The sequence below is a fragment of the Papio anubis genome, chromosome 6 (genome assembly GCF_008728515.1).
Source record: "Papio anubis isolate 15944 chromosome 6, Panubis1.0, whole genome shotgun sequence".
Classification (NCBI taxonomy): Eukaryota; Metazoa; Chordata; class Mammalia; order Primates; family Cercopithecidae; genus Papio; species Papio anubis.
In genome coordinates, this window is record NC_044981.1 from 7,444,095 (window position 1) to 7,463,683 (window position 19,589).

The following is a 19,589-nucleotide window of genomic DNA, read 5'->3' on the forward strand; positions in this document are numbered from 1 at the left end:
TTTTTTTCAATCTTAGACCAAAGCTTCTCATCCTCACTTCTTCTGGCTTTTTGGGGGGCTTACTTTTGTCCACCTGAGCACCTGACCAACTTTCTCCTTCATTTCTCTGAGACCTAGGGAATCCTAAATCATGTCTTTAAACTTTGAGACAATTTTCTAACAAGTGAGCCTTTAAGTGACCCTGATCTGGGCTTTCCTTTGTGGAGACGGTGCTGCCAGGCCAGCAAGGGTTTGCTTTCCAACCGCCTAGGAAAAAGTCCCCATGGGTGAAATATTTCATAGAGCAAGTACTTCTTTCTTTGTACGGAGGGATCTGAGGCCAGTATCTGATGAAAAGGAGGTTGAGAAGGGCCACTGTTTTCTATACAGTCCACAGGGGGATTTATATCTGCCTGCTTTTTGTTGTGTTCTAGCGTGAGAAATCTGCCATCTACCAGTTGGAGGAGGAGTATGAAAACCTGCTGGTAAGCTGATTTATTTCTCAAGTGCACAGACTTTCTGTTGTTTCCAATTCAATTCAGTTCGAGAACTACCAAGCACATCCTGGCGGGGAGGCGCCTGTTCATCGATGCTAATGTTGCTGCTGCTGCTGCTGAGTTTCCTTTAGAAGTGAATTTTAAAAGTTGTTTTTTCTTTTTGTCTTTTAAGTAGAGACAGGGTTTCACCAGGTTCACCGTGTTAGCCTAGGTGGTCTCAAACTCCTGACCTCAAGTGATCCGCCCGCCTCGGCCTCCCAAAGTGCTGGGATGACAGGCGTGAGCCACCGCACCTGGCCTAAAAGTTGTTTTCAGGAGACAGTCCCTACTGCTGTTCTGTTTTCAAGTTGTGTCACATAAATGGCACTTGTTAAATACTTGCAGTTGAAGCAAGAAAACGTTGCCACTTGTGAACTGCGGTCTTTTTTATGAAGTCTAAGCAAAAATAAAAGTTATTTTTCTCAAGATAGAGGTCTACCAGATCATCACCACAATTTTATGACAGACTCTGTCATAGCAGTTACTTGATTCATAAGAGGAGAGATTTCCATTCTTCTGCCTATTTGTGTCACCGAATCTTTACTTTTTAATGTTTCCTTGTTGGCAATGATAATTTTAAGTAACGTCACTGGTGGTGACACAGTGATTTTCCTATTGGGCTGGGGTGTGAGTTATAGCACTTTGAATTTTTGGGGAGAAGGTAGGAAAAGCTTGATTTCTCTGAGTCCATTTTCCCCCTTATAATCCAAAACTAATTATTGGTGGGTACAAAAATACAGTTAGATAGAAGGAATAAGTTCTAATAGTTGATAGTACAATAGGGATATTATAGTTAATGATAATTTATTGCATATTTCAAAATAGCTGGAAGAAAATATTTGTAATGTTCCCAACACACAGAAAAGATAAATGTTCGAGGTGATGGATATCCCAGTTATCCTGATTTGATATTATACATTGTATGCATGTGTCCAGGTATCCTGTGTACCCCCAAATATGTACAACTATATCAGTAAAAAATACCAAAAAAAGACCTTATGTAGAAGAATAAAAAAATTTAAGGCCAGACTTGGTGGCTGACGCCCATAATTCCAGCACTTTGGGAGGCCGAGGCAGGAGGATCATCTGAGGTTGGGAGCTCGAGACCAGCCTGGCCAACTGGTGAAACCCCATCTCTACTAAAAATACAAAAATTAGCGGGACGTGGTGGTGCATGTCTGTAATCCCAGCTACTCAGGAAGCTGAGGCAGGAGAATCGCTTAAACCTGGGAGGTGGAGGTTGCAGTGAGCCGAGATCGCACCACTGCACTCCAGCCTGGGCGACAGAGTGACACTCTGTCTCAAAAAAAAAAAAAAGAGTTGCTGCCTTCTTATTCACTGCAAGTTTGGATAGGTCTTTTCCCATACCAGGTGGTCAGTGAATGCACAAGGGTAACATTTTTTCCTATCTGTGTGATTTTTTTTTTTTTTTTGTAAAAGGGACTACAGGGTTAATCTATAAACCTGTAGAGAACACCAGTCATCCACATATTGTTATTTTAATGCTGCCTTTGAACTTCCTGTGTAGAAAGCGTCCTTTGAGAGGATGGATCACCTGCGACAGCTGCAGAACATCATCCAGGCCACGTCCCGGGAGATCATGTGGATCAATGACTGCGAGGAGGAGGAGCTGCTGTACGACTGGAGTGACAAGAACACCAACATCGCTCAGAAACAGGAGGCCTTCTCCGTAAGTTCGCCCCACGTGGCTGTAGACGCTTGCCTTGAGCCTGTTGCCTTGAAGAGCTGGGAGCTCGGGGAATGAATGGCCTATGAATAGTTTAATCAGCCCCTTGCAATTCAACTTTCTTTGAAATGGTCATGAAAAACGCTTCCTTCCTGAAAACTTCTCCATGTGGAGGCCATTATCCTTAGCAAACTTATGCAGGAACAGAAAACCAAGTTCCACATGTTCTCACTTAAGAGTGGGAACTAAATGATGAGAACACATGGATACATCGAGGGGAACAACACACACTGGGGCCTTTCGGAGGGCAGAGGGTGGAGGTGGAAGGAGGGAGAGGATCAGGAGAGATCACTAATGGGTACTAGGCTTAATCCGTGGGTGATGAAATAAACTGTACAACAAATCCCTATGACACAAGTTTACCTGTGTAACAAACCTGCACATGTATCCCTGAACTTAAAATAATGTTAAAAAGAAAAAGAGGGGCGATACATTGTTTAATATGCCAGAAGAACATAGTTTGTTTAGAGAGGGTAAGAACTGGTACGTTCAGATAACCCAGGGTGTGTGTGGCACTGCAGGAGGGTGGGTGGAAGCCTGGGATTAGAAAACTTCAGGATGGTTGTAGCTCTTCTTTCCTCCTGTGTCATTTTGAGTAAGCCTCAGCCACATCCTCACCTGGAGCAAACATCCTTTTCAGCCTTAAAAATGCTGTGATTCTTGGGGAAAACAGCATGATTCTTTGGCATTGTTCCTTTCCAAAATGCAGTTTTGTATTTCACTTTTAAAAAGTGCTGTGGGAGTGATGGAAGTTTAATGATGACTTGCTCCAAAGGATTTCTTATTTCTTCATTCACAGATACGCATGAGTCAACTGGAAGTTAAAGAAAAAGAGCTCAATAAGCTGAAACAAGAAAGTGACCAACTTGTCCTCAATCAGCATCCAGCTTCAGACAAAATTGAGGTAGGCTTCATGAGGTTTATATTTTTGTTAGGAAACAAAAAGACTATCCAAATGAGTAATTCTTATAAGACTTAAAGCCATGCCAACTTTATTTTTTATTCTGGGATCAATACCCTACGCCAGGGGTTGGCAAACTCTTTCAGGAAAGGACCAGACAATCAGTATTTTAGCCTTTCAGGCCATTTGATCTCTGTTACAATTACTTAACTCTGCTATTAAAGTGCAGAAGGAGGCATAGACACTGTATAAATGAATAAGTGTGGTTGTATTCCAATAAAACTTTATTTAAAAATACAGGAAGTGGGCCAGATGTGGCCCTTGAGCTATAGTTTGCTGGCTGCTGCCCTAGACTGCCATCTGTGGGCCACGCTCAAGGTTGATATTAGCTGGTAGCACTGGTATGGCCTTACTGCTTATTAAAAAAACCAGAAACTTCCTGGCCGGGCATGGTGGCTCAAGCCTGTAATCCCAGCACTTTGGGAGGCTGAGGCGGGCGGATCACGAGGTCAGGAGATCAAGACCATCCTCGCTAACACGATGAAGCCCTGTCTCTACTAAAAATACAAAAAATTAGCTGGGCGTGGTGGCGGGCGCCTGTAGTCCCAGCTACTCCGGAGGCTGAGGCAGGAGAATGGCGTGAACCCAGGAGGTGGAGCTTGCAGTGAGCCGAGATCGCGCCACTGCACTCCAGCCTGGGCGACAGAGTGAGACTCCGTCTCAAAAAAATAAAAATAAAAATAAAAAACCAGAAACTTCCATATCAGTTGGTAAGAATCACTGTCTTGAGCCCCCTAAGCTCTTTGCTTGGATGTCTTGAACCTCCCCATGATTCAGCAACCCTCCAGGAACAGGGCTTGGTGTGGCAAAGGGACGCCACTCCGGTGCTAGCCCCAGTGATGGTTCTGATTGGTCAGTATCTCTGCTATTCGGGTGACACATATTTTGACTAAGACTCCTCATGGTGTCTATTTGTGAAAGCTGATTGTAAAATCCAGTTTTGACCTTACCAAGAGTTATATGGTGAGAAATTCTCTTTCCAACTTTTAGAAAAATATCTGCTTGACTTAGAATGAGATAAAAACTGCTTACTAGCTTTCATGCAGGCTCACCTATCTCTTGGTGCGTACGCATCTGTACAACTGAGCTAGGCTAAGACAGCTGACATTTTCTTGTTTCAGGCCTATATGGACACTCTGCAGACGCAGTGGAGCTGGATTCTTCAGATCACCAAGTGCATTGATGTTCATCTGAAAGAAAATGCTGCCTACTTTCAGGTTTTTATATTTAGTAATAATTTCATTGCTCTTTAGGTCTTAATACCTAATCTTTTGAGTGTGTTTTATAAAACACTGAAAATAATCTTCAAAATGTTGCATAAATCCTCTTCATTGGTTTTGAGTGCAGAGGAGCATAGATTGGTAACCTTGCCATCAGTCCCACAGATAGTTTCCCGCTGTCACATACCTAAATACTTTCTGCACGAATTTTTTCCTTTAGCCACCTGTCAAAGAGAGGCTTAGGGGGGATAACAGTCCTTGAAACAGAACTACTAGATGAAATTGCTTATTGAGTTGCTGTTCATTCACTGATCACTCTCATCCTTCACAGTTTTTTGAAGAGGCCCAGTCGACTGAAGCATACCTGAAGGGGCTTCAGGACTCCATTAGGAAGAAGTACCCCTGCGACAAGAACATGCCCCTGCAGCACCTGCTGGAACAGATCAAGGAGCTGGAGGTATCGTCTCAGACCCAGAACCTCAGCAGCTGTGCCTGGTCAGGGAGCTAAAACACATGCCTTGGATGCAGCTGGCTCTGATTAGTATTATTGTACAACTCACGCCCAGAGCCAAGCCAGCGCCTTCTTCAGCTTCCGGTGGCTTTTCTCAAAATGAACTTCTTTACATGCCCAACTACTCTTGACAGTTACTTTTGCTTCAGTCTGGGCAATTTGTTGAAAATAAGAACAGAGAGAACATTACTTCACATGACAATTCCTTTGGGAAAGCATACTTCAAATTTTATCAACATAGCCGTTTCACACAAGGATGTTCTTCCCTGCCCACTTAATTCCTGCCTGTGTAGCTTCTGGAGAGTGTTATCATGAAAGGTTCTCCTGTTTCCTGCTGACGAATTTGTGACTTTTTACAGTTAATGCAACTGCAGTGATAGTGTGTCGTGTGGCTACATTAATGCAGTTTGAAAATCTCCTCTTAAACTCACAGGGTTCCTATGTTAAAGTATGATCTTTTTCACAATTGCAGAAAGAACGAGAGAAAATCCTTGAATACAAGCGTCAGGTGCAGAACTTGGTAAACAAGTCTAAGAAGATTGTACAGCTGAAGCCTCGTAACCCAGACTACAGAAGCAATAAACCCATTATTCTCAGGGCTCTCTGTGACTACAAACAAGACCAGGTATGTACTCATTTAGAATGATACAAAAGTTTTCCCTGTCTTTACATGCAAATTTTGGTCCATCAAGAAAGCAACACTTAATCTAGAGTTCAAAAATCACCATAGTCAATGTCTTTGATCTATGAAAGCAGCAGCTATGGAACAAAAGCAGCAGCTCTGTTGTGAATCATATGGTAGTTGTCAATAATAAGGACAATAGTTAATTTTAGAACTTTTAAAAATTCATAAGGCTTAATACTTTTCTTCTAGTATGTAAAACTTGTCTGTGATCACTCTCATCTTTAAATTTCTGATAAATGAGAAATGATACTTTTATGTTGCATATAAAGTGAAAGTCACTCACTATGGGTGACATAGTGAGACCAAGTAAATAAAATGTAGCTTACTTCGTGTATACCTTTTAGGCTCACATATATCATTTAAAGCATCAGTATTGTTGAGTTGTATGATGATCAGTTTCATTTGAGGGGAACAAGTAAGGTAAAAGCTTTAATAATTTGCATGTGTTCATCTCTGTTTCTATCTTTGAGAAAAAAAATAAAAACACATACTTATGAATAAAGCCAAACCCCGGGGCTGCTTGCCTTACAGAAAATCGTGCATAAGGGGGATGAGTGTATCCTGAAGGACAACAATGAGCGCAGCAAGTGGTACGTGACGGGCCCGGGAGGCGTTGACATGCTCGTTCCCTCCGTGGGGCTGATCATCCCTCCTCCGAACCCCCTGGCCGTGGACCTCTCTGGCAAGTAAGTCATCCAGGTTCCCAAAGCCACGCATGCACGCATGAACACGAGGGTGGAGGAAGAGGGCAGGTGCTTACACCTGAAGCTTGGATACACGGTGCCTTGTTATAATAACCATCTTCTAAAAAAAAGGAACCTTGTGAAGGTCACCTTCACTTTGTCTTGCAAATTGTTGAAGAGACAATAGTTATTGAAGGATAAAAGTGAATGTCTGGCTGGGCGTGGTGGCTCATGCCTGTAATCCCAGCACTTTGGGAGACCATGGCAGGTGGATCACCTGAGGTCAGGAGTTTGCGACCAGTCTGACCAACATGGAGAAACCCCGTCTCTACTAAAAATACAATATTAGCTGGGTGTGGTGGCACATGCCTGTAATCCCAGCTACTCGGGAGGTTGAGGCAGGAGAATCACTTGAACCCGGGAGTTGGAGGTTGTGGTGAGCTAAGATCGTGCCATTGCACTCCAGCCTGGGCAACAAGAGCAAAACTCCGTCTCCAAAAAAAAAAAAAAAAGGAATATCTGACTGTAGGGGGTTCAGAGTGAATAATACTTGTCATGTACTTCAAAGACATCATTTTAAGGTTCTCCTTTTCTTCTTAGAAAATCAATTATTTTACATGTAGTCACAAATATAAAATGCCTTTAATATCAACATTCACTCACTGTAGGAAGAACATTCATTTAACAGATTGTCCATGGCAGATTCCTTTAAACCATTTAGTATGGAAATCTTCAACCACACACAGAATAGGGAGAGTAGTGTAGTAAGCTGCTGTGCGCTCATGACCAAGCTTTGGGTCATTGGCATCTAATGCACCTACCATCCTGCCTTAGACCTCTGTCAATCACAAAGTTGCCGAAAAACAAGACAACAACAAAAAGTTGTAGTATATATGTCAGCCAATAATGTAGATAATTCAGAATGTACTTTTGGGGAGTAGATGAATCCAAATCTATGAACTGTTTTCAAAGTTATACCTCCACCTGTTACTTTATCAGTGACTGTTGTAGGTTTTTGTGCAGTGGTGTGAGCATGTCCAGGTTTCCCATTTGGGATGAAGTGTGAAAGCCTGGCTCTAGCATGTTTTCCCTTTGTGCCTGTTAGGATTGAGCAGTACTACGAAGCCATCTTGGCTCTGTGGAACCAACTCTACATCAACATGAAGAGCCTGGTGTCCTGGCACTACTGCATGATTGACATAGAGAAGATCAGGGCCATGACGATCGCCAAGGTATGTCCTCAGGGCCACTTAAGCTGCCTGGAGGTAGGGCCACGCTGCCCTCCACAGTGCCTGTGTCCAACAGTTCGACCTTCTTGCTGTGTAGCAGTGCTTTTGTGTCTCATCAAGCAAGTCAGCTCAGCCCTCCTTAGAGGTTCTAGTCTGTCCAATAGAGAACGGGAGGGATTAGCATATGGCTGATTATGAGAGAAAGAGGTAATACTAATTCAGGTGGCCTGACAAGCAAGCCCGAAGTGCCTGTGGAAAAGCCACGCACTCCTGTAAGATTCTGGACCCTATGCTCCTTCGATGTAATGGAAAGTTAGGTCATAAAGGATTAACTGGGTATCACAGAAGTAAAAGGTGGGATGGAATTCTTGGAAGAGCACCCTAAGTGTTAGTTACTCTAAGTCAGTTGTTTTCAGATTGTGGTCTGAAGAGTCCTAGCAGGGGAGGGAGATCCTTTAGGAGTGACAAAGATGGAAGTGAGGAGAGGGGCACAGAAAGTACCTTTTGGGGTCCCCCGAGCCCTTTTTCTCATTTTAGTTGGAGCAGCTTTGCTGGGTTCTGCTTTACATTTAGGGCTTCTGCATAATATTTCGCAAAAAGAAAAAAAAAATTAGCAGCCCATTCCTGTGGTTCTTGGGAGCAATGTCTAAGCCCTAAAAGACCTTTTATATCTTCATGAGCCTGTGATGAGTGTTGCTTTGAGTCCCATCTAACGGGTGGCATTTTTTGGCCAACTCTTCTCGATTGCACTGTGGGGCAGTCATAAATCCCAGATCACTTCTGCCTGTTTCCTTTCAGCTGAAAACAATGCGGCAGGAAGATTACACAAAGACGATAGCTGACCTTGAGTTACATTACCAAGAGTTCATCAGAAATAGCCAAGGCTCGGAGATGTTTGGAGATGACGACAAGCGGAAAATACAGTCTCAGTTCACCGATGCCCAGAAGCATTACCAGACTCTGGTCATTCAGCTCCCTGGCCACCCCCAGCACCAGACAGGTCAGCTTGGGACATCTTTCTCTTTGTATCAACCATCCATACCATTTTAAAAAGAAAGGAGTTTGCATAAAACTAGTTTCAGAACCATTTCTCTGAATGCTATATAGCCAGTGTTCTTCATGCACTAAATGTTCAGAATTGATTCTGAAATTCAAAGGAAGAAGGTATACTTTTAGGTAGTGTGGATGTTTTTTGAGGCCTAGCACCTTGATAGTTAGGTATTCTCTGATTTTTGTGGCCCTAACTTCTTTTTACAGTGACCAAAACTGAAATCACTCATCATGGAACCTGCCAAGATGTCAATCATAATAAAGTAATTGAAACCAACAGAGAAAATGACAAGCAAGAAACATGGATGCTGATGGAGCTGCAGAAGATTCGCAGGCAGATAGAGCACTGCGAGGGCAGGATGACTCTCAAAAACCTCCCTCTAGCAGACCAGGGGTCTTCACACCACATCACAGTGAAAATTAATGAGCTTAAGGTAGGTGTCTGCTAGTATTTGCCTGATTTCCCTGTATATTTTTATTTACCTGCAAATGAATAAAAAAAATCCTAGTTTAAATGTTTTTAGGCAAAAATATTAATTTTCAATAAAACAGGCTTCTGGCAGGATTTCCTTATGTCTTATGTTTCCAAATATGTAGATGGTTATCAGACTGGGGGTTAGTTAAACTGTTCATTTGTGTGTTGTTGAATCAGGCTACAGTTCATCTCAAAAGTTTTCACAAGCATTTTATGGCCTATCTCAAGTTTTCATAGTTTTTGGGTTGTTGAATCAGGCCACAGTCCAACTCAAAAGTTTTCACAAGCATTAAATTGGCTTCTTGCAGAGAACAACCTGTGATATGGGTTAGACAGGGGGAATGATCTTTATCTGTAGACATGACACTGACATGAACAACCTATAATATGGGTTAGACAGGGGGAATGATCTTTATTTGTAGACATGACACTGACATGAAGAGATTTGGTTGGTGAGATACAATCTCAAAGCCATAGACAGAGTGTGACTACGGCCCACGTGTGTCAGCTCCTAACTCAGTGATGTTTTCTCCTCAACCAAGCCTGGGCACACTGCACTGGAAGGCCAAAATACAGATATTCTAAGTAAGAGGACCACATTTACAGTGCTAATGAGGCCATACTCAAGAAAGAAATAGAAGGTCAACTCCTCTCTCTTTCTTGAATCCTTTACTTTTAGTGGACTTTTTAAGGGCAAAAACGGTCATCAGAATCACACAGCCCCAATGCAGAGTACTCACCTCTGTGGGATCAGTATGCCAACACTGTGGTATGCAGTTGTGTTGCTTAGTGACAGGGATACATTCTAAGAAATGCATGGCTAGGCGATTTGGTCATGCAGGCGTCAGAGAGCATACTTACACAAACCTAGAAGGTGTAGCCTACTATACACCTATGCTACAAACCTGTAGGGCATGTTACTGTACTAAATACTGTAGGCAATTGTGACACAATGGTAAGTATTTGTGTATCTAAATATATCTAAATGTTGAAAAGATACAATAAAAATATAGTATTGTAATCTTATGGGGGCTGGATGCAGTGGCACATGCCTATAATCCCAGCTACTTGCTTGAGCTCAGGAGTTAGAGGCTGTAGGGAGCTGTGATTGTACCACTATACTCCAGTCTGGGCAACAGAGCAAGACCCTTCTCTTTAAAAAAGATGTGTGTGTGTGTGTGTGTGTGTATGTGTTTATATGTATGTGTGTATGTATATATGTGTGTGTGTGTATCTTATGGGACCACCATTGTGTATGCAGTTCATCATTGACCAAAACATCATTATTGGACACATGACTCTACACACACAGTGGAGTACTATTTACCTTTAACAAAGAAAGAGATCCTGGGGCCAGGTGTGGTGGCTCACACCTGTAATCCCAGCACTTTGGGAGGCCCAGGTGGGTGGATCACGAGGTCAGAAGTTCAAGACCAGCATGACTAACATGGTGAAACCCCATCTCTACTAAAACGTACAAAAATTAGCCGGGTGTGGTGGCGTGCACCTGTAATCACAGCTACTCAGGAGGCTGAGGCAGGAGAATTGCTTGAACCCAGGAGGCAGAGGTTGCAGTGAGCCAAGATCGCACCATTGCATTCCAGCCTGGGCGACAGAGCGAGACTCTGTCTCAAAAAAAAAAACAAAAACAAAATAGAGATCCCGCCATTTTCAAAAGCATGGATGAACGTGGAGGACATTATGCTAAGTGAAATACACCAGACACAAATACTGCATGATTTAACTTATGTGTAAATTCTAAGAAAAAAGTTGAATGCATAGAAACAGAGAGTAGGATGGTGGTTACCAGGGGTGGGGAGGGAGGAGGAAATGGGCAGATGTAAAGGATACAAACTTGCATTTGTGTGGAATAAATAAATCTAGAGATCTAAATTCAGCAGGAAGACTACAGGTAGTAATCTTATAGTGTGTTGTATATTGAAATTTTTCTAAGAGAGTAGATATTAGGTGCTCTTACCACACATACAAAAAAAGATAACCATGGAAAGTGACTGATATGTTAACTTACTTACCTGATGTAATCATTTCACTGTGTCTATGTGTATTAAAACAGCATATTGTACACCTTAAATATATACAGTAATAAAAAGAATCAGCTAAATCAAAAGAGCTTTCCTTCATTTTTGACAGAGTGTGCAGAATGATTCACAAGCAATTGCTGAGGTTCTCAACCAGCTTAAAGATATGCTTGCCAACTTCAGAGGTTCTGAAAAGTACTGCTATTTACAGAATGAAGTATTTGGACTATTTCAGAAACTGGAAAATATCAATGGTGTTACAGATGGCTACTTAAATAGGTAAACTCAGCTATTACTAATCTCATATTTTCCTTTTCTCAAGCTTTCTTTTTGTCAGACTTCATTTGCTTTAGATGCTTGCCTTGCAGTTTCTCTGTCACTAGAGATTTACTTACATCCTTCTGTGGTTTGGAGAGCATGTTAATTCCGCTAGCCTCACATGTTAATTCCACTATTCTGAACTATAATGTTATCTTAGAACTAAGTTATGCTCTAAGGAGAACTTGAGAATTCTTCAGTGAATACAAAATGTTGGTCTGAATCACAATAGATACGAAAAAAAGACAAAATAAATTTTTATCTGCTTTGACACTGTTCTCATTCATTACTAGCTGTGACAGCCAAATCTTCACCGACTAATTCTGTCACTGGCAACTTTATCTGCTTCTTTTGTTCTTTCCAGCTTATGCACAGTAAGGGCACTGCTCCAGGCTATTCTCCAAACAGAAGACATGTTAAAGGTTTATGAAGCCAGGCTCACTGAGGAGGAAACTGTCTGCCTGGACCTGGATAAAGTGGAAGCTTACCGCTGTGGACTGAAGGTAACTTGAAAGCTTATAACCGTGGCCCAATTTACAGGAACTAATTCAGAACTGAGCTCCCAATTATAAAGCTTCACTAGGTTTTCATGAGTTTTGAGGATTTTTGGGTTCCTGTGGCCACACAGGTTGACATCAGTTGTCATCTCTATAACTCTGTTTTCCAGAGTGTGTTAGCAGGAACTATATGAGAAAGTAAGTCGTGATGGGATTATTTTGGGGAATGCTGAGTTAAACTGGTTTCTTTACTGTGGGACTTCTTAGAAACTTCATATACATTATAATTGTAACAGATTATTGGAACAAATACTGGGAAATGCAATTCAGTAAATATATTTTCCTGGATTGACTGTTAACACTTTAAATTATGAATATTCTAAAGTGTTTTATAAACTTTTCCCCCCGATTTGGTGACTTGTAGTGTAGCATACAATGGGAGAAGGGATTAATTTGCAATCTTTTTTTTTCATCTTGCAGAAGATAAAAAATGACTTGAACTTGAAGAAGTCGTTGTTGGCCACCATGAAGACAGAACTACAGAAAGCCCAGCAGATCCACTCTCAGACTTCACAGCAGTATCCGCTTTATGACCTGGACCTGGGCAAGTTCAGTGAAAAAGTCACACAGCTGACAGACCGCTGGCAAAGGATAGATAAACAGATCGACTTCAGGTGTGCCAGCCTCCTCCCCGTCCTTCCCCATCTTATCCTCTTTTGGTTGTTCACAAGATAATGTCACTTGAGGGGAGCCATTGTAGAAAACAGAGGTTTTGTTTTTTGTGTAAGTTAGGCATAACAGATGCTATTTTCACGGACTGCCTGTATGCAGGTTTGTTAGAAATGGAAGGAGAATGCATCACAGTAGCCAACCCTGTGCAGGCCGGGTGCCATCCAGGGTCTTAGAGAAACAGCAGAAGCCCTTTAGCCAGCTCTTTTGTGCCCTATAAACTCTTGTTATGACTCGTGGAAGGAGTAGCTGCTTTGAGTTAGCATTCTCCAAAAGTTTATGAGAATGAAATCTTAGACCAAAAAAAAAGGCCTTTCTGCAAATAAGAGTTTAAAAAATCTCTGGAATATGAATTTGCCTATTCTGGAAATTTTATATAACTGGAATCATACAATATATAGTCCATTGTGACTGGCTTCTTTCACTTAGTATCGTGCTTTCAAAGTTCATCTGTGTTGTAGCATGTTTCAGTACGTCATTTTCTATTTTTTTCATGTGTTTTTACGATTGAATAATACTCCATTGTTTGGCAGTACCACATTTTGTGGATCCTTTCATCAGTTGATACCTGAGTTTTTTCCAGTTTTTGGCTGGGATAAAAAGTGCTGCTATGAACATTCATGTATAAGTTTTTGTGTGGGAATATGATCAGTTTTCTTGGGTCTATACCAAGTGAATTTCTGGGTGACTCTCTGTTACATATTTTAGGAACTAATAAGATAATCATTTTATTGTATCTATTTCCCCCCAGATTATGGGACTTGGAGAAACAAATCAAGCAATTGAGGAATTATCGTGATAACTATCAGGCCTTCTGCAAGTGGCTCTATGATGCTAAACGCCGTCAGGATTCCTTAGAATCCATGAAATTTGGAGATTCCAACACAGTCATGCGGTTTTTGAATGAGCAGAAGGTATAAGCCAACTTTTTGTTCCATAGCTGTTTTGAGATTAATTGGGTGTAATTCGTCTTCTCCTCTGGCTTTTGCATCAGAGCCTAGGTTTGAAATGATGAATATTTAATATTATTAATCTGTTTTGTGAAGGCTTAAAGAATGCCCAGAGGAAAAGCAACTGAGATGTCTATAAGGAAATGCAATTATGAACATAGAAATAATGTAATATTGTTCTCTTCATGTTATCATAAATTATCTTTATAAATTGAGGGGATAGGCCCAGAAAACAGGCTGAACAGAAAATAAACTCTTACAGATAGTAAGTTAAAGAGCTTGCTTCTCTTTTTGGAATGGAAAAAATGCTCATCTTCTAAGCTCTAACTATAAGAATATGAGAAGTATATGTAGTAATAAGCTGAAAAAAAAGGTACACATAACAGTGGTAAAAGAGTGAAATCACATTTATTTAAAAATACTTGTATGCATTAACACTGGTAAATATTTTACTTTTTGTATAGAACTTGCACAATGAAATATCTGGCAAACGAGACAAATCAGAGGAAGTACAAAAAATTGCTGAACTTTGTGCAAATTCAATTAAGGTATGTTGGTTTCATAAAGAATGTTGGTGTTTCACCAAGATTATTATTAACTGCATGACTTGCTGATTTGTTGTGAAGAGTATACACTTCTTGAGGATAGTAATTATGGTCTGTATATATTCTTTTCTGAACAAACCATAAAAATTAAAAATCTGTTAGCTTCAATTCATTCTACATTGGTAGTATCCATTTGAATGGCTGGTTTCTATTCTTCGACTGGTGGTAGGTGCTGCATTCTCCATTTAGCATACAAAGATCTACTGCTTGGTTTAGTAATGGTTTTTTGTTTGTTTGTTTGTTTTGACGGAGTTTCACTCTTATTGCCCAGGCTGGAGTGCAGCGGTGTGATCTCAACTGACCGCAACTTCTGCCTCCTGGGTTCAAGTGATTCTCCTGCCTCAGCTTCCTGAGTAATTGGGATTACAGGCACGCACCACCATGCCCAGCTAATTTTGTATTTTTAGTAGAGACAGGGTTTCTCCGTGTTGGTCAGGCTGGTCTTGAACTCCCGATCTCAGGGGATCTGCCTGCCTCGGTCTCCCAAAGTGCTGGGATTACAGGTGTGAGCCACCGCTGCTGGCCAGTTTTGTAATGTAGTATTAGCTGCCTGGCCACTAGTGGCGCATTGTCTTTGGGGTTGGCAATTAGATATGCAGTCCAATGATTTGAAACTGTGGAACTGTAGCTGTTAGTGACGCTTTTTAAGTCCATGAAGAACACTTTTCTTAAACTTCATTATGCTGCAGGATTATGAGCTGCAGCTGGCCTCATATACCTCCGGACTGGAAACTCTGCTGAACATACCTATCAAGAGGACCATGATACAGTCCCCTTCTGGGGTGATTCTGCAAGAGGTATATATGTCATCGCGTATCTCTTAAAACCTGCCCCTCCTTCTTCTTCCCTTTCCCCGGTCTCCTGCCTGTCTTCCTTACCATCGCTGATTTCATCCCATTATAGGGTATCCACTTTAAGAGGTTTAATAGCAGGTTATGCGCCCTCCGGTGTGAGTCATTGATGTATGACACATTTTCAGAAATGATCAGTTATTTAGAGTCTTTGTAGAAATTGGGCTTAAATTTGTGGGTTTGATGAGAGAGACTTCTAAAAAGTGGAAAATATGGAAATTTCTAAAAGACAGCCTCTTCTCAAACATGTCAGAGACTATCGCCTGTCAGATGGTTTAGGGGAAACAGCCTGGAGAGATGAGAATGGGATGCATTTTTGGCCCTTTGTTTTGCTGTACTTTCTTTTGCTGATTTTGGAATGAACACACTAAAAAAGAGAATTCACTCTTCATAATCTCACTATTTTAGAAAACAAAATTGGTCAAATTACATAGGACTTTTTTTTTTTAATGCAATATCTTTTTCTTTCTTTCCTTCCTTTTCTCCAAGGCTGCAGATATTCATGCTCGGTACATTGAACTACTTACAAGATCTGGAGACTATTACAGGTTCTTAAGTGAGATGCTGAAGAGTCTGGAAGATCTGAAGGTAATTTACTACTATCTTTCCTTGGAGCATCAACAAAGAAAATAGAATAGAACCTTATTATTACTTCCACATTATAACGTGGATTTGGACACATCCTGGTAAAACTGTATTTCCTCTAAAGGTTTAATATAATACTACTTGTTTGTAAGTCGGGGGTTATTTCCATGCTCCAATACACTGCTTTAAATGAACTTAAGTAATATTCATAATATTGCAACAACTTTGCCAAACAAGTCATTTTATTTAATGTTTGGTCAAGGAATTTGCTTTATTTCTTTGTATTAAGGATAACATCTTGGACTAGGTATATTTGAATTTTTTATATTGAGTGATTGTTCTCTTTATTCCTCATTTATGATACTTAAATTGAGTTTATATGTAAACTTACTTTAGTGTAAACTGGAAATAAAGGGAACATAATTTATGAAATCATAAGCTTTTGATCTTGAAATAAATTACCTCATTTTACAGATGAGGTAGCTCAGACTCAAAGGTAATATATCATTTGCTAAGATCATATGAGCAGCTGGTGGAAGAATTATGATGAGAATCCAGATTTCTTGAATTTTTGCCTAGTCACTCTTTACATGTGTGTCCACGTGTGTAAAGAGAAATGAGAATGCACATTGGTCGGGGAGGGGAAAAGTACTGCTTCTTTCTTGGAATGTGAGGTGTTTTTCCTTTGACATAATTTCTGATTTCACTTCCACAGCTGAAAAATACCAAGATCGAAGTTTTGGAAGAAGAGCTCAGACTGGCCCGAGATGCCAACTCAGAAAACTGTAATAAGAACAAATTCCTGGACCAGAACCTGCAGAAATACCAGGCAGAGTGTTCCCAGTTCAAAACGAAGCTTGCGAGCCTGGAGGAGCTGAAGAGACAGGCTGAGCTGGACGGGAAGTCGGCTAAGCAAAATCTAGACAAGTGCTACGGCCAAATAAAAGAACTCAATGAGAAGATCACCCGACTGACTTATGAGATTGAAGATGAAAAGAGAAGAAGAAAATCTGTGGAAGACAGATTTGACCAACAGAAGAATGACTATGACCAACTGCAGAAAGCAAGGCAATGTGAAAAGGAGAACCTTGGTTGGCAGAAGTTAGAGTCTGAGAAAGCCATCAAGGAGAAGGAGTACGAGATCGAAAGGCTGAGGGTTCTTCTCCAGGACGAAGGCGCCCGGAAGAGAGAATATGAAAATGAGCTGGCAAAGGTAAGAAACCACTATAATGAGGAGATGAGTAATTTAAGGAACAAGTATGAAACAGAGATTAACATTACGAAGACTACCATCAAGGAGATATCCATGCAAAAAGAGGATGATTCCAAAAATCTTAGAAACCAGCTTGATAGACTCTCAAGGGAAAATCGAGATCTGAAGGATGAAATTGTCAGGCTCAATGACAGCATCTTGCAGGCCACTGAGCAGCGAAGGCGAGCTGAAGAAAATGCCCTTCAGCAAAAGGCCTGTGGCTCTGAGATAATGCAGAAGAAGCAGCATCTGGAGATAGAGCTGAAGCAGGTCATGCAGCAGCGCTCTGAGGACAATGCCCGGCACAAGCAGTCCCTGGAGGAGGCTGCCAAGACCATTCAGGACAAAAATAAGGAGATCGAGAGACTCAAAGCTGAGTTTCAGGAGGAGGCCAAGCGCCGCTGGGAATATGAAAATGAACTGAGTAAGGTAAGAAACAATTACGATGAGGAGATCATTAGCTTAAAAAATCAGTTCGAGACCGAGATCAACATCACCAAGACCACCATCCACCAGCTCACCATGCAGAAGGAAGAGGATACCAGTGGCTACCGGGCTCAGATAGACAATCTCACCCGCGAAAACAGGAGCTTATCTGAAGAAATAAAGAGGCTGAAGAACACTCTAACCCAGACCACAGAGAATCTCAGGAGGGTGGAAGAAGATGTCCAACAGCAAAAGGCCACTGGCTCTGAGGTGTCTCAGAGGAAACAGCAGCTGGAGGTTGAGCTGAGACAAGTCACTCAGATGCGAACAGAGGAGAGCGTAAGATATAAGCAATCTCTTGATGATGCTGCCAAAACCATCCAGGATAAAAACAAGGAGATAGAAAGGTTAAAACAACTGATTGACAAAGAAACAAATGAGCGGAAATGCCTGGAAGATGAAAACGCGAGATTACAAAGGGTCCAGTATGACCTGCAGAAAGCAAACAGTAGTGCAACGGAGTCAATAAACAAACTGAAGGTTCAGGAGCAAGAACTGACACGCCTGAGAATCGACTATGAAAGGGTTTCCCAGGAGAGGACTGTGAAGGACCAGGATATCACGCGGTTCCAGAGCTCTCTGAAAGACCTGCAGTTGCAGAAGCAGAAGGTGGAAGAGGAGCTGAATCGGCTGAAGAGGACGGCGTCAGAAGACTCCTGCAAGAGGAAGAAGCTGGAGGAAGAGCTGGAAGGCATGAGGAGGTCGCTGAAGGAGCAAGCCATCAAAATCACCAACCTGACCCAGCAGCTGGAGCAGGCGTCCATTGTTAAGAAGAGGAGCGAGGATGACCTCCGGCAGCAGAGGGACGTGCTGGATGGCCACCTGAGGGAAAAGCAGAGGACCCAGGAAGAGCTGAGGAGGCTCTCCTGTGAGGTCGAGGCCCTGAGGCGGCAGTTACTCCAGGAACAGGACAGTGTCAAACAAGCTCACTTGAGGAATGAGCATTTCCAGAAGGCGATAGAAGATAAAAGCAGAAGCTTAAATGAAAGCAAAATAGAAATTGAGAGGCTGCAGTCTCTCACAGAGAACCTCACCAAGGAGCACTTGATGTTGGAAGAAGAACTGCGGAACCTGAGGCTGGAGTACGATGACCTGAGGAGGGGACGAAGTGAAGCGGACAGTGATAAAAATGCAACCATCTCGGAACTAAGGAGCCAGCTGCAGATCAGCAACAACCGGACCCTGGAACTGCAGGGGCTGATTAATGATTTACAGAGAGAGAGGGAAAATTTGAGACAGGAAATTGAGAAATTCCAAAAGCAGGCTTTAGAGGTATTCACAAATATTTGATCACAGCTTCACTGTTTCTCCAATTATTCATCACATTATTATCTAATCTGAACTGTGCTCTTGCTGCTTCAATAGATGCTTATAGAAAATCTAATTTTTCTTTTTATTGCTCTACTACTTCCTGTCATAATCCAGATAACTGCTTTAAAATAATTTCAATGCTGTGTGCCCTGCTGTTCTTTCATTGCATCAAATGCTGATCTCTGGGTAGCCTGTGTTTGGCCCTGCTTTTAAGAACACTAATACATGTATAACTTCCTCCAAATGTTCCATTCTGCTTCTTAGAAGTTAGCTCTTATTTAGTGAGCTATGGCATACATTTGTAATGAAAATTTTCTTAAATAGAAGTCATACTAAAGTGTTTCCCTATGCAATTTTTAAAACACTTTTTCTTTTGCCTGCTTAAGGTGATTTTTTTTTTTTTTTTTTGGGGCAGTCTGGCTCTGTCGCCAGGCTGGAGTGCAGTGGCAGGATCTCAGCTCACTGCAAGCTCGCCCCTCCCGAGGAGTTCACGCCATTCTCGACCTCAGCCTCCCGAGTAGCTGGGACTACAGGCACCACGCCACCTAAGCCCGGCTAGTTTTTTTGTATTTCTTAATAGAGACGGGGTTTCACCGTGTTAGCCAGGATGGTCTCGATCTCCTGACCTCGTGATCCGCCCGTCTCGGCCTCCCAAAGTGCTGGGATTACAGGCTTGAGCCACCGTGCCTGGCCTTAGATGATTTTTTTGCATGGATTATTTGGTGTTCGCTTTTGATCATGGCCCTAGTGTGTTTCCTTTTGTTTGGCTTTTCTTCTAACCCTTAATTTAAAAATAACTTCTTTAACTTCTAATACATTTAACTTCTACAGACAAATATTGTGTATGGCTGGGATGGTGTGTGTATGCGTGTGTGTATATATGTATGTAT

At 41.7% G+C, this 19,589-nt stretch overlaps 1 protein-coding gene across 2 annotated transcripts in view; it reads left to right on the forward strand.

Moving 5' to 3' along the window:
• DSP (desmoplakin) overlaps positions 1–19,589 on the forward strand; it is a 45,436-nt gene that overhangs the window by 21,448 nt on the left and 4,399 nt on the right. The window contains exons 6-23 of one of the 2 annotated variants that reach the window (XM_003897021.4): positions 414–464; positions 2,044–2,205; positions 3,062–3,166; positions 4,345–4,440; positions 4,775–4,900; positions 5,427–5,579; positions 6,171–6,325; positions 7,428–7,554; positions 8,350–8,551; positions 8,809–9,035; positions 11,228–11,394; positions 11,798–11,936; positions 12,411–12,604; positions 13,411–13,573; positions 14,074–14,157; positions 14,904–15,011; positions 15,555–15,653; positions 16,366–18,660. In XM_003897021.4, the coding sequence (XP_003897070.1) occupies positions 414–464; positions 2,044–2,205; positions 3,062–3,166; positions 4,345–4,440; positions 4,775–4,900; positions 5,427–5,579; positions 6,171–6,325; positions 7,428–7,554; positions 8,350–8,551; positions 8,809–9,035; positions 11,228–11,394; positions 11,798–11,936; positions 12,411–12,604; positions 13,411–13,573; positions 14,074–14,157; positions 14,904–15,011; positions 15,555–15,653; positions 16,366–18,660 (4,653 nt within the window). The remainder of the gene's footprint in view (positions 1–413; positions 465–2,043; positions 2,206–3,061; positions 3,167–4,344; positions 4,441–4,774; positions 4,901–5,426; positions 5,580–6,170; positions 6,326–7,427; positions 7,555–8,349; positions 8,552–8,808; positions 9,036–11,227; positions 11,395–11,797; positions 11,937–12,410; positions 12,605–13,410; positions 13,574–14,073; positions 14,158–14,903; positions 15,012–15,554; positions 15,654–16,365; positions 18,661–19,589) is intronic. The other variant, XM_003897023.4, reaches the window with a different exon arrangement.